The 15,151-nt window shown below is 40.5% G+C and overlaps 2 protein-coding genes across 2 annotated transcripts; both read right to left on the reverse strand.

The window, feature by feature from the left end:
- Window positions 1-834: 834 nt before the first annotated feature.
- On the reverse strand, window positions 835-8,738 carry LOC117553691 (CUB domain-containing protein 1-like). Its single transcript, XM_034227731.1, has 9 exons — window positions 8,458-8,738; window positions 7,485-7,694; window positions 7,014-7,376; window positions 6,562-6,930; window positions 5,210-5,401; window positions 3,842-4,216; window positions 3,405-3,761; window positions 2,774-2,861; window positions 835-2,515 (listed from the first exon to the last, which is right to left on the reverse strand). Exons 1-9 carry the CDS (start codon window positions 8,519-8,521, stop codon window positions 2,080-2,082), a joined length of 2,454 nt encoding a protein of 817 aa, XP_034083622.1. The 5' UTR covers window positions 8,522-8,738; the 3' UTR covers window positions 835-2,079.
- Window positions 8,739-10,478: 1,740 nt separating this feature from the next.
- Window positions 10,479-12,693, reverse strand: LOC117553702 (transmembrane protein 158). The gene has a single exon (XM_034227744.1). The coding sequence runs from the start codon at window positions 12,369-12,371 to the stop codon at window positions 11,646-11,648; it is 726 nt and encodes a 241-aa protein (XP_034083635.1). The 5' UTR covers window positions 12,372-12,693; the 3' UTR covers window positions 10,479-11,645.
- Window positions 12,694-15,151: the final 2,458 nt, after the last annotated feature.

Raw genomic sequence — 15,151 nt, forward strand, 5'->3', positions numbered from 1 at the left:
GCTGCTATCCGATATTATTTCTGTTATGTTGTGTAAAATTGTGTTATCTTTATTGCTACCCCCTTCCCCGTCAATGTATAGTGTTGGTCCACAGTGCAAACGTATTAGTTATTAGCTAGACTTTTATTTAGCATCTCAAAACACATGTAAACAGCTTCATGCCCGGGAGGCGAAGACCGGCAGTCCGGCTCACTAAAATATTCGTGCAGAACAATACCCATGAAATGGGATGGGACCACGGCAGACTGTCCAAAACTGGATTTGAACGGGTCCACCGCTTTTGCTCATCAGAGGAAAATAACTGTCTATTACAATAGTTACTCTTTGATTTCATAGTTTTTTACAGGGTATCACCAGTTTGGAAAGGTCTCGAGCATAAAGTTTCCCTTTCAAAATAACACTACAAAATTTGACAAAGGAAATGGTAAACTTCAACAGGAAAGTCCACATTGAAATAAAATACATATATGCGGAAAGGAGGATTTACTGTTGGAAATATGTGCAGTGATCAACATTGAGTTTACTTCTGAAACATACAGAGGTTTCCAGGTCCTACTTTTTTAGAAACATCTGTCCTACTTAATGAGGACAATAACTTACTCTGTCTCCACCCAGCCCACACTTTTTCCATCATGAAAACCTAGTTTCTGGCACTCTGAATAGTTTACTCATGAAAGGAGGGTTACATCATGTCAACATGTTTAAACATCTCCACGGAGATGCACTGATGTCAGCAGCAGCGTGTCAGTATAAAGCATGTCCTCAGGGTACCTATTTTCATATATACATGACTCTGGACCAAAGTGACCTCACATTCAGAGAGCTCTTGCATTGTTTATATGGCAGAAGAAACTTTATTTCCTCAGGACTGAAAATGATTTTATGGCAACTTTGTTCCCCTCTGCAGTTCACTTTCAGAACAGCTGGAGGCGATATGACTTCACAAAAAAAACATCTATTCAGTTTTTCCAAAAGCTTGATTGTAAAACTAATCCCATTATTCCTCAAATGAGACCAGCTAATATTCTGTCACCTTGACCAGCTTCATGTCAAAATAGAAACCCTAATGAAATACTTGCTGTGTTATGGTTTTATATCCCGGCTAAAGTACAAATCTTCAAGGATTCAGTTTGCACCATGAACTTTTTTAAATAGATTGTTGTTCAACACTGAATAACTGAGACTACACAACAACACATTAGTACCCACTCACACTTATGTTAAATTATACGCCTCACACAGTCTCTCTTTTTAAAGCTACCTGTTATTAATAACACAATTCAGTCAAGCAACAATGTTGCTTCTTTGAAAGATGTAATTCTTTGTGCGTTTAATGATTTTAGTTTTGTGTGAGAAGGGGTCTGTAGTCCTCAAAAGCCTTTTCCTAGTAATTGTTATTCATCAAGTAGCAAAACAGTCTCTTTTTTTAAACTAGCAGCAGATCAGTCTTAAGATTCCTAAAAGCATGTGTTCAAAAAGGAACAAAAGGAATGTGCAAAAAGTTGAAAAAAACCCCAGTAAAATCCTAATCTGCATTTAAAGGTGAGTATTGACTTAACTTAAATTGTAATGATATATCCAGAAGGCAAAGAGCAGGGTAAAAAGCTTTGATAGTAAAAAGATACTCTATGCACATACACTGCTGTTGCAATCATCAGGCCATCATGATGATGCCATAAAAATACAGGGTAACAATAATAGCAGTAGAGTCCTCTCTCGGTTCAATATTAAAAAGAACATTTCAGCATGTAAACAGCACACACACATTTGCTCATGTAAAAACAACCCACAAATTGTACAAAATATAAAAAACGTTCATTGCCTAAAAGAAGCATATTTTCATAGTGGCATCGCTGGTACAAAGACGATGATTGTGTACTGCCTTCATCTGAGATAAAACATCGTAACAAGCGGCAGGCGGGTTCAGCAGGGTAATTTGTGTGCCTGGCTTTGGTGCAAAACTACGCTCGAGAGAGAAAAAAAAAAAGGCTTCTTGAGAGGCAGGTAATCACAAAGATGCCAGGGAATGAATATCTCAAAGGTCAAGAGAAAAGCAAAAAGCTGAATCCAATCTCCTCCTCAGTTTCCTCCCTCTGGCTCCAGCCGCAGCCCCAGATTCGGAGAGTTTTCCTCTTCACTTGGGTCCTCGGTTTGGTAAATCACATTGTCCTGCATTGCTTTCACGTGGCTCGGGGGCCGGATTGGAAGCGGAGGAGCCTGAAACTTCTCGTAAACCCCAACCGGTATGTCATCGTCTGCAGCTATTTTAGAGACCAATGGTTTCTGTGAGTCTGTCTGCCCCGAGAAGGGCGGGTGTGTGTCGAACTCTCCGTAGACGCCCATCTCTGCTCCCTTTCTCAGGAGGTGCGTGTAGACCATCGTGTCCTCGATGGAGGCGTACACATGGGACTCGTTGTCTTCTCGTGTTTTTGGGAAGCCATTTGGTCCTGGCAGGAAGCTAGTGCCGTTTGGATTGTAGATGGATATTTCATGATCCAGCTTATTTTTCTTCTTCCTGTTTGGCAGGGAAGACATTATGATCAGAACTTTAGAGTTAAATACTGCATCAAACTAACAGCCAACCATTTAAGTAAGAACATTTTAAATAAAGGGAGACATCTCAAGCAGATTGAAGTAAACATGAAGAACCGCTATTTATCCACTATATTTATTAAATGCCTTGTGTGCAAGTGAGCAATTATAAAGACAACAAAATGTGCTTATTAATTGTGCATTATGACATTTCTAGAAAACAGCATGCAGCAGCACTCACCTAATCACCACACAGACCACTACCAGCACAATGACAAAAATAACCAGCAGGACAGCCACCACACTCAGGATGATAGTCAGCAGCAGGTCTAAATGAGAGAAAACAAATCGGATACAAAAAAGTTTTATTCTGATGCACTCTAAATACAGTATACCCTATGTCCTTGTGATAGAAAATGTGATGTTGCTTATAAAAGAAGACTGATGATAAACCAACATTCAACATTTCAACATTCATTAGACTAAACTTGCGCTAACATGCTCAATAACACTAGCATGTTGATGTCAACGAATGTCATTGTTGACCATGTTCAGCATTCAGTCAGTTAGCATGCTGACTAATTGGCTAATTAGCACTGAACACAAAGTACAGTTAAAGTTAATGGGAATATAGTTTTGCAGGGATTTGGTCATCCACCAAAGATGATGATTTTAAACCTGGAAAACCATTGATATCTGTACCAAATGTATATCAATTAATCTGATGGTTGTTGAGATAATTCAGCCAAAGCGGCTGATTGCTTGCATGGCTAAAAGTAGCACCTTAAAAAGGAGAGATGCCTGTCTGAAGCATATAAAGACCCACTTGTTTTTTAAAGTGTTAAGTAACACAAAACTAAGTTTCCTCTTACTCTTGCTCTTGTGCAGGGTGATCTTGGTGATGACGCTGAAGTCTCCTCTCTCAGGCATACAGTTAGACATGTTGAGGTAGAAGTTCCCGTTGACCGTGATCTCACTGTCTGCCTCTTCGTCCTCCCTGCGGCTGTACTCCTCCTCCAGGCGGCCGACTCGCTGCACCCTGATGTTGGTGTGGCGGTTGCTGCACTTGGGCTGGCTCAGGTTGGCGAACATCAGGTGAGCCTCCATTCTCGGAGGAACAGAGACGATCCAGGAGACGGTGGAGTAAGACTTCATTCCTACTGGCCAGCCAGGAGTAGCCAAAAGGACAGGAGTGTCTCTCTTTGGAGACACAGTGAATATGTATCTTTCTGCGTATCAAAGAAAAAGAGTATTAAATATCACTGAAAACTGCTTTTATTTATCTACATTTATTTAAACTGCTTGTTACCTGATATCCCCGCTTTGAAAAAGGCCTCCATCAGCACAGGCTTTGAAAGAGTTCTCAGTGATTTACCCCCCATCCCGGACACAGTGACGGTCATGTTGGTGTTGATTTGGACCTTCTGTATGGCTCCTGGGGTGCAGAACTGTCCGATTGTAGTGCCGTGGTCTTCTGACAATTTAAAGAGGATGCTGTTGTTGCACTGCTGCCCAGGTAGGGACTGCTTTAGGGGCCCGAAGGGAGAGGTGAGCTCCACAGTGCCGTGCTGAGGAGGACGGAGGGTCCAGGTCACGCTGCTCAGAGGGGCCAGGAGGCAGGGAGGCAGCACGGGCACCGACAGACGGGCAGGGGTCTTTGGGCAGTCTTTCAGTACACTACACTCTGACATGAAAGAGAGAGAGATAAACCTTTATTGCTCCCCGTAGGGAAATTCAGGTGTTTAAGTAGCAACAGGAACACAGGATAGCACAGGTAAGAGTTTACACAAGGATAAATACAAAATTAAGAATGTAAATAACAGTATAAATAAAATATCAACAATAGAATCAGTGAAGCTGTTTACATAGACAATATGAGTAAGAAGGGTTTAGCAATTAGAAATAATGTCTGCCTTCAAAAGCTCCAGCCTGAAAAGGGTCAACTCACCCAGATAACCAAACCAAAAAAAGTATTTTGGGGTGGAGACAGACATTTATCTTAAAAGTAAACTCAAACAGCATTCCACTGAACCCCTAAGGCCAAATTAAATGAGGCAGTTATTTTATTTAGGTAACTTAAAAGTCAATGACATGTACAATATAACTGTGAGAAGACTATGAGGTTAACTACTTGCTGTATGTTAGATTTAATAATACATTTAATTTATATAGCGCTTCTCATCTGCCAAGACAAATCTTGAAGCGCTTCCATTATTTACTTGGACATCAGATCCAAATACTTCTCAATAACTAACTAACTAATAACAGAGGTACTGATGAAGACAAGGAGTCTATTTTTGTTTGTCGTGAGCCCAAAATGCTCAAAGAATACATTTAGAATATCATTTCGCCTAAGGAGAGACAGCCTTGGTTTGTTCTGCATCACTTAATACCAAGCAAGACTTACTGGTTCCTGTTTGCAATACTTTGACATGCCCTACTAAAAAGAGCACACACTGGATCAACCATCAGAGCCATGCACCGCTTCCTTCTTCCATTGAAAAAAAAAACGATAGCACATTTTGGGGTAGGGCATTATGTTATTTAGCCACAGAGAGACTGTTTTCAGCCTTGATCTATGTTGAGATATAATATATTAATCCAAATAGGGTGAGTTATAAAAACCTATTTTGCAGACCCCGAGAAGCCTCCACTGAACACTTAAATCAGGGTTTACCTATGGTTTTCGTGGCGGTGACCTGTACGTCTTCGGGAAGGCAGTCCTGGAAAGTGAGCTCACTCTTCGATGTGACCGTGATTTTCTCCTTAAGCACAGAGTTCACTCTCATCTCGCAGACAGAGGCCGGTCTCAACTTCTTGATGTGAAGAGAAAGGCCCCCCATTCTGCTCAGATCCACTTTACATGACACTACAGAATAAAGAAAAATCATAGATATTAGTATTACTCCTGTTTCCTTTTCCCTCACGCACAACCACACAAATGCAAATGTGTGGACATGTGCATTTCAAATCACAACCAAGTTGAACAGGAATTACAATTTCGATTTGACTGATAGTGTTTCCCAATAATGAACCACTTGTGTCATGACTCAGCGATGAGGCAATCTTAGAGCTCCCCTAACCTGACACCCTAGGGCTTGAATAAACACCACGGGGCCCACTCTCCACGTCACGTTTTGTTACTCATCCACACTAAGCCTGTGGCTAAAACATGGAAGATTTATTTGTCCTCTGACTGATAAAAGTTCACCCCTGTGGTAAAGATAATAACGAAATAGAAATTAAAGACTATTTATATTCAGTAGTCTCTTGCCTGCTATAACATGAAGAGGAGACTCTCCCAACACTTAACTCCCTGTTGCTCCTGGGCCCAAAAACTGCTTTCTTTTCAGTTATACATTGACAAACGAAAAGTTGATCAACACCATTTTTTTCTTTTTCAGGCATGATACACTCGCTGAATCTAAGTCTAAACGTTGTCTCTTTTAACCGTCTTCCAACAGCTAAAGGACAAATGTGTCTCTTTAGCTTCAAATGCTCCCTGTTGGTGAGCAGGTAGTGTGTTTCTCTAGAGCTTTATATCCCCAAACAGAGGCCTAATGTGATCAGAAAGCAGCTATGAGACGTGAGAGTTAACAGAAATGTTTGATTGGGGGCTTAAAAACCAAAGAAAAGGATAAAAATGATAAAAGCGCTCCCTAGAGATAAAAAGTTGGGTTATAAAGAGTGGATTTGTCATTGCAAGCTAAATCTTTCAAATTATAGCCATTTGAACTACTGTTAATATATAAATAAATTATTAGAGCAGCTTTACATTTCAGGTAAATCATTTTTTCCTCAGAAAACTATCCTCAGAAAAAAAACCTAGATCTCAGTTCGTTTTATAGATATAGTGTATATACAAACAACATTCTTTAAGATATTCATTATGGACAAAAACTACTTTTCTCTGGCTCAAGGTCTATCTCCCACTCTCATAAATGTTTGGAACATATTACTTCTTATTTTTAGAGGTAGAAATACATAACTATCGTGGCAGTGGTAAAAAGTCAAAACTGATGCACAAACCTGGTAATCCTGTTCTTGAAGACGACACCCTGAGGTTCAGCAACAGTCCAGGAGAAGCAGCACTTCTTATGTCCATCTCACAGTTCCTCAGCGTCAGGGTGAAGTCTCCCTGATTCTGTTCTGGCTGGGGGTCCGACAGACTCCGCACCATCGCCCCTCTCCCTTTGCTGTGGTACTCCACCGCTGTCTCCTTCTTCAGACAACGCGGCTTTGTGACATTTAAAAACTGAAGGGCCGTTCTGTGTTTTTCCGGTACTTGAAAGTACCACTGCATCACGTCGTCATCAGGAAAACTATCAGGGTAGTTTGGCGAGAGCAGCTCTAAGGACGAGGTCCCTTTTGGAATCATCACTGTAATTTTGGTGAGGGCTGTAAGAGAGAAAAATATACAAACTCAAGTATTGGACACATAAAGCATAAGAGATTATTCAGACTCCAAAATGTAAACTCACATTTGATTTCCTCCCCAACAGACACGTCAAACTGGCCATTTTGCAGATTCTGTCCTGCTGGGACGTCCAGAGAAAAGCTACCTTGATTCAGAATCTGAGCACCGACAACAGGCCCCGTCCTGCAGTATTTCCCGACGGCCACATTTCCTGAAGTCTGGAAGGCCTGGAGATTGTAGCTGTGTCCATCTGGACATCTATCAGAGGGATTTATCTGTCTTAGGCCCGTGTTGCTGAAGTCTATTTTAACTGCTTTTGGCGCAGAGGCCTTCAGGTTCCAGATGAACTTGCGATTAAAATCCAGCAAAGGAAGAGAGCCGGTGTCAGCCTGGATGATGTGGCCAGTGCACAACTTTGTGGTACATTCTGAGAGGAGATAGTCAAAAATACATTGTTAGACCTGCAAGAAAATTAGATTTGCTTAAAATAAAATAATAATTTGAATTGGCTCTTTTATTGCAGTACTATATTTACCTATATTTCGCGCAATTTCCACGCTGAACACATCTTGAGGTCGAGAGCACTCAAACTCCACAGAGACGGGAGTGTTGTCTTTTAACACAACGGATAAACCACATTGTCGTAGGCGTCCTGCCCAGGTGCAGACTTTGCAACCTTTGACCTGACTACTGCTGATGCTGAGAGTGGTGCCTCTGTCAGGGGTGATGGGCAGCTTTAGGACCCCTGGACAATAAAACAAATAGAAAATGTGATTAGGAGAAAAGGGAGGAGTGTATATAGAGACACTAGATGTAAACTGCTGATTACATGAAATATCACAATGAAATAACCACTTAGATGTAAATGAATATCATATTATAAAGATGTATTGATAATTGTTGAATACATGCTTCTATTAAGTGTTCACAAAGCCCTAATGACTAACTGTGTTGAGAGATGAGGCAGACGGCTTAGCTTCACTCCCTCTATGAGTAACATGGACTGTGCTGAGCAAACACAGCCATGTTCACACACAGCAGCACTTTGCATCAACTCTCTATTGTCCCATATATCTTGCTTTACACTCTATTATGTCTCTTTATATAAATCTATTTCTGAAGTGGAAAAAAATACAGACATGTTATTTAACCTGACACATGATGATGAGGTTTCTGTTGAACAAACAGAAAAACCCACCAGTCACAACAATAGCTTCACACTGCCCTTCCTTTTTCATTTTGTCCTCATCCTGATCCTGCTATACAACTTAATTTACTGTGACACAACTAATCCTAGTCATTCTGGTTCCAACAATTAATCACCAGCCATATTACCAGTTATCACGCACAATAATAACAGCTTTGCCTTTGACATAGTTCATAATAAAGTTGATTGGGAATTAAATGTTTTCCCCCACAGTCATTGTCCAATAGTCTGAGGAAAAATAGTATAGGCCTACCACAGCAGATTTTCTGACCTGCTGGTTGATAATTGTTATGTAACTCACCTGAAACAGTGGCTGTGATGAAGGTGAGAAGAAAAAACCGAAGTGTGAATCTTGTTGATGACATGCTGTCCGAAACTGTTTTTCTATTAGATCCGGGGGGAAATCAGCGGATATCTGCGCATATTTCATTTCTTCTCCACAGCAGCGACCTTCATGCGCCACATTTTCGTTTTAGCTCAGCTTGTAGTTTACTCAACTGCTCCACTTCCTGTATGTGTGAGTGTGTCCGCAGCTGAAGCAACAGGTAATGGAAAGGCGTGGCTGAGTCAGCCATTTTGGCAGGTAGGCTACAGAGTTGTATGCCTAACGTCATTAAAGAAAAACTCAACTAAAAAACCTCCTAAATCCCTACAGTTTAGTTATTTATTTTGAATATATTTCAAATATTGGTATTTGCAATAAAAAATACGAAAAAATATATATTCATAATAAATAATACAGTGCATGGACGAAACACATTACGCATTACTCAAGTAGGCTACTGTACTTATAATGTTTAGCCACTTGTAATTAAGTATTAATATTTGTTCTGCTACTTTTACTCCACTACGTTGTGGAGACCTGTATAGTCCTATTTCACTTACATTAATTCAACAACGAGCTACTCTTCAAATGTACACCATTAATAAAACATCCACTGATGTCAAAGTTATTGTATTTTTGCTACATTAAGATGCAAATCCTTCTTTACCCATTTTTACTTGTTATAGGGTATTTTTAAACTGTGGTAATGCTTCTTCCACCAATGATACATAAATGACAACAAAGTGTTACTTTTATTATAATAGTATATAATTATAGCCTATAAATAGCCTAGTAGTACATTTAGTACCGCAGGCTCAACATGAACTTGTGACTGAATATATTCAAAGTACAAAAGTAACATGTTTTTCTAATGTCGCTTATAGTTATTCAGATTATACACTTGCCTACACTCCATGTGCCAAATTAGTAGGTACTCTTACAAAAGAAATAACGTAATCTAATACAACAATCCTGCAATAAACCTTACGTTCTTGATGGTTATAAAGTTGATTCAGCTGTGTAATAATGATCTGATGTTGTACTGCAGCTTGTGCTAATATTCTCAGCCCTGCTTACAATCCTAATGAAGGGAGGATTTATTGTATTGCTGTGTTAGAATACATTGGTCATAAAGATGCACTTTATACAGGGCCGCCCCTCCCTACAGGCCAATCACGCCCAGAGGGCCTCAGCTGCTGTGCGCAGTTCTCCGCCCCCCACATTTCATGGTGATGCTCAGCCTCTCCCCTTAACTCCTAACAGTCATCATCATGTCAACCACAACACAGAGACATACTGATAGAAATGTGTGTGTAGTTGTTGATACATTGCTGACAGAGGGAACTACAATACAGATTTAAGAAATATCAGTTTTTGAGCATGTCATAAGCATGTTTTGTCTTGACTATATTACAACTATATTATAATAAAACAATATAGTATTTATATTATTGAATTGATTATGATTATTATTATTAGTAGAAGTAGTTTATTTGCATTCATTATATTTTAATCTTTTTGAGGCTAGTATTTGGCAGGAAATGCAGACGTATTCACCTGTAAACGCATACTGAACGACATACATGCACATTTACCATTTACCTCACTGTATAAAAAAGTTACTGTGTTGATAATAATAATGAACAGGAATTATATTTGCAAAGTAGCCTACTTTGTTTCCAAAAAAAATGTTTTCACTCCTGTCGGTTGGGGGGGGCCTCATCTCACAATGTCGCTTGGGGCCCCAAGTTGGCCCTGACCTTATATACTAGCAACATTGTAATTTTATAGGAATTAAATGATCAATGAGCTGTATTTTAAAAACATTTAAAAATCCACTTTGAATATATCATCTTCACAGGCTAGTATCTCAAATAAAAGTAATTTGTAATGGGAAAGCGACATAAAATATACTAATACCAAACAAAAGAAGGTACAGAGGGGACAGAGAGCTGACCTCAGCCAGATGCCTGAAAAGAGTTGACAAACTTTGCAAATTGATTAGATGTTATGAGTTTATGTACCAACAAAACCTGAGCATTAGCTGAACCAGCAACATTAAAATGCTGCTAGTTATGCATCAATACTTTAACACTCTGAAAATAAGCCATTGTCAGAATAAGTACTTTATCATTGATATTGAAGTAGGCTACTGTTAATAATTCAACATCTGCAGTTAAGAAATAAACAGCAAACAAAATGTATATTTGAGTTGTATAAGTCATATAGGCAGGCATTTAAACAATTTACGAGATAATAAAATAATATGGGTCAATAGAGTCGATTATTTGCGCATTTTGCACTTCATATAAAGTAACACTTCAAGGTAACACATTTATGAGCAGTGCAACACAGCTCAACAGCACCACAAACTTCATCTTCAAAAATGATCAAACACCTCTCTGAAACATTAGGACCTTCCACAAGGTATCGTTTTATAAGCTGCATTAGTTTGAGCTTGGTGTAAAAACTGGCAACTGAGTGTATGTTTTCCGAAGACTTTGCCTTTGTTCACATGCAATGTTCACTCAGTGTGAAGTCAATTTGATAAGGCCACAGAAAACAGTTTAGAGAGAATCTGAGATAGCCTATAATCAATTTTATTTGAATTGAAACCATTGGAACATGGATACAAATAAACACGCATATTGATATTATAAACCTACCAATGTTATTATTGAAACCCTCTCTATTTCAACCAGATACAACATCTATTTGGGGAAATTAAAACTAATACATGAACTTTGAACATGACTGTGGGTTATATATGTGACGGCACACTTTAAAGTTCAGGTTTCAGTGCAAAGGTCCTACACATGGGATAAGGCAACAACTTTCTAGAAAGATTAAAAACTATACAAACACTGTTTAAAGAGAAAAGTTTGCACAGTTTACACTGACATTATATATAGGAAGGCCTACAAGGGTATACAAAACACATTGGTGTTGGTCCCAGTATAGATCACTAATGGCTAGTAGGCTATAATCCATCATACTTTACCTTGTAATGTGGAGCTCTAAATTAGTTAAAGAACACCCCAAAACTAAAGCATCTGATCAAAAATGTCTCAGTAGCTCCTCCATCATTCATTCAGGTGAACAGTTCAATGGCTACAGTTATAGAATAGGCAGCACAGGCTAATTATAATAAAGATTATGTTCAATTATCTCGGTCTCCTCTGCTCCATCCCATTGGGCAGAAACCCTGCAATGATGGGGACTGGCCATATGAGAGCAGCAACACTCCACACAATGATGACCAAAGTCATGAAACAAGCCACAAGTGTCGACTCGATGGGCTTTCTGTTCAGCCTCCAACTTTTGTCCCCCTTCAGTTCGTCGAGGCTGAAATCCACGCAGCAGAAAGTGACCTGACCCCCCGCCTGCTGGCCCCTCGACCTGCCCTGGCCGAACCTCCGGTACCGGGACATCCCGCAGCCCACGCACAGCCGCAGCTCCTGCTGAACCCCGGTGACACCGAGATGCTCGATGACGACGGGCGAGATTGCCCTGTTGAACGCCGCGGAGAAAAAAGCCCTTCCGTGGTTGTTGATGGTGTAGATGAGCACATCACACTGGAAGCCGAAGCTGCTGTCCCAGCGGGCCACGAGCGAGGTGGGCAGCAGCCTCTGCACGCTCACGTTGCACTGGGACATCGGCTGCAGGGAGGAGGCGTCGGGCGAGGCGTCGGGCGAGGTGTCGGGCGAGGCGTCGCTCTCCTCCACGGACCTCTTGGAGAAGCGCACGTCCACCTCCAGGTTGGTCAGGAACCTGTTGGAGGAGTTGGTGGGCGGCAGGACGAGGTCTTCGTCGCTCCAGCCCTGGCATCGCTGGAGAAGTCCGGCCACTGCGGTGAGAGCCAGCAGGAGAGTCGGGGAGTCGTTCAGCATGGCCCAGGGCGCGTCTCTCCTGCTCGCATGGTGCTGTGGCAATCCGCAGGCGACGCACAATGCACTGCAATGTTTGGACCAGTCAGTCGCCAGTTGTCTTTAATAACGCAGCTCCCGATGGAGAAACTCAATCCCCTGTCTTACTGGTATGAAGGGAGCCATCCAATGCCTATCACACGCGCGCTTCCCCCTCCCTCCCTCCCTTCGGATATTTTTCTCCTGACTTGTTCGCTAAATTTACAGCAGAAACACGCTGGGCAGTACCGCGCGCTGCCTTCATCACAGCTCGAGCTCAACTGAGCTTCGCCCCCCTCTTTGTCACTTCAGGTGTGAGCGCTGAGCAGGAAAACAAAGAGGAATGGCGAGGGGAGTGCGCAGGGACAGAAGTTCAACACACATCTTCCAATCAGCTACACACCAAACGCACGCACACGCACACGCACACACACACACACACACACACACACACACACACACACACACACACACACACACACACACACACACACACACACACACACACACACACACACGCTGGAATGAATGATTCGGGAAATAGATCCTTATTCACCCTTTCACTATCGAGATAAGACTGTAACTAAAATAACACTTAATTGCCCACAGAGATCAACCTGTCGTACCTTTTTTAGGTTATACGTTTAAAAAAAAAAATGCATTAAACTGATCTGTAATATTTCTATATTTCTATGCCATCATAAAGATCTAAATGCTGTTTCTAAACCTGCACTGGGATGAATGTGGGAAAGCAGTGAATCCTTCATCTATGTGATTATTTTGTTAGCTTGAAATGAATCAAATTTAAATATGTTGACATAAAAGATATTGGAATTACCAAACTAAATACCCACTTTATATACTTTCTTAGCTGAGCAGCCCCAGGTGGCTATAAGGACATGAGTTCAGTGACCTCGTGGGTATACAGCCCTTTATTCTATTGTAGAAAAAAGATATCAAGTATATAAACACATTTGTTTAAAATACCGTAAAATACTATTTAAATGTAATTGAGCTCTGACATCCGCATGAGAGACATGATGTGATTTCGGTAACAAAGGTTACATCAGTGACATTCACCATTGTGATTGAGCCAAACGATCAGAAGTTAATCTGCATCCCACGTAGGAGCGATTACCTTTGGGACCTTTAACATTCACTGAGCGCGGCATGTCAGTGATTTTGCAACCCCACCGAACCATAGGGGCTTACGTGTCTTGCCCAAGAGCACCTCAGCAGTGGTGATGAAGCAAGGGCAAGTTGCTCTTTCACTTTCACATCAACATTTGTCCTAAGCTGTAGTTATTAGTCTAACTGCACACATGTTTCCCTCCATTCAGTGATTTACAAAAATGCAAGGATATTTTTTATGCCAAATATCACCACCATAAAATCTGACATTTGTATTTTTCAATTAGTTGTGATGAAATCAACTCTTGTCTGTTTAACCAGAAGGTAACAAAGCAAGTTCACTTGAATACTTTGCCTATAAGTGCACATGTGAGGTATAGGCCATTGTTCTACTTTGTATGTGACAGCTATAGTTACTTTACAGATCCAGATTATTAAAATAAGGTATACATCAAATGTTAAAAAGTGATAGATTATGATAGATTAAAGTATCCCCCAGTTATAAACCCTTGTTTACTATATCTGATGAACACATCAGTTAATGTTACTCAATAATATATTATTCTGAAATGGACCTGCAAATTGAGTGCAATTTAAATACTGAAAGTTTGCTTATTTATATATGTTTGCAGTATTTCTAATTGTTGTTCAAAGTAAGTTATCCTACCACGAACGTGTATTCATAAATTACTATGGTTACTTACGGTGACATACTTTGTGAGATTTTGTATATAGATACACAAAACAATAAAACGATCCAACTTTGTATGTAAGTGTTGTATCAGGCATGTATAATAAATCATCTCTGAGAGGTAAACCCAACAATCGGTGTGTAATCCAGTTCCTTGTTTGTTCATCTGCTCTCCTCACTGAGAGCTCTCTGTACGTTGCTGTTTGTTTCTCTGTTGTGCACTCAGGGGCAGCGAGACCCATCAATAAACATGTTCCTCCTCTGAGCTGCAGCAGCAGGGGTTTGTTCACAGTGGCTGTCACCTGGCTGCTGTATCTGAAGAGGACACACTCACCGTCCCTCACCCTCTTTGTGTTTTGGATCCAACGCTCTGTAACAAGCAGCAAATCTGATTACATTAACAGCTGGGGACACAGCTGCAGTTAATCTCAATTGTGTGTAGTTGTAATAAAAGTTTAAGCATTGAACACCTGGACCATTTTGGCAACAAGTTTTTCAAGCTGTGGCCACCGGGTGAGCCAGCTTTGGCCAGAATCTCACTGAGCTCAAAGTCCACCCTGGATCCTAAAAAACACTTTTATACACTCAGGCTCAAACCTTTTAAATTGTTTAGGTGTTGCTCTTGTCTCTTTTTAGAGACACTATCACCTCCTCCTAAAAACATTTAATCAGAAAGTGTCATTGGTTTTAAGATATCAATACCTGATATCAAGAACACTAGACTAAACACAATCATCAAAAAAAAGTACAACAACTACACAAACAGCAAGATATTAACAAAATAATCCTAAACATGCTTTACATTTCATTTAGCTGATGTTTTTATTCAAAGCTTCTTGCAATTCAATACAAACTCAACTGCAAGAGTCCTGTAACTGTAAGTATAGCTTATAATATGCCAAATCACTGTAACTGCTCTGCGTTCGTTTGAAATTAGCCAGAC

This window comes from Gymnodraco acuticeps, unplaced genomic scaffold, assembly GCF_902827175.1.
Source record: "Gymnodraco acuticeps unplaced genomic scaffold, fGymAcu1.1, whole genome shotgun sequence".
Taxonomy (NCBI): Eukaryota; Metazoa; Chordata; class Actinopteri; order Perciformes; family Bathydraconidae; genus Gymnodraco; species Gymnodraco acuticeps.

Excerpts from the sequence above, each read along its gene's own strand:
- LOC117553691 (XM_034227731.1), bottom strand. The coding sequence starts at position 8,521 with ATGTCATCAACAAGATTCACACTTCGGTTTTTTCTTCTCACCTTCATC. Across the intron at positions 7,377-7,484 it reads GGAAATTGCGCGAAATATAG|AATGTACCACAAAGTTGTGC; the intron begins GTAAATATAGTA and ends ATCTCCTCTCAG. Across the intron at positions 2,862-3,404 it reads CACCCTGCACAAGAGCAAGA|ACCTGCTGCTGACTATCATC; the intron begins GTAAGAGGAAAC and ends TCTCTCATTTAG.
- LOC117553702 (XM_034227744.1), bottom strand. The coding sequence starts at position 12,371 with ATGCTGAACGACTCCCCGACTCTCCTGCTGGCTCTCACCGCAGTGGCC.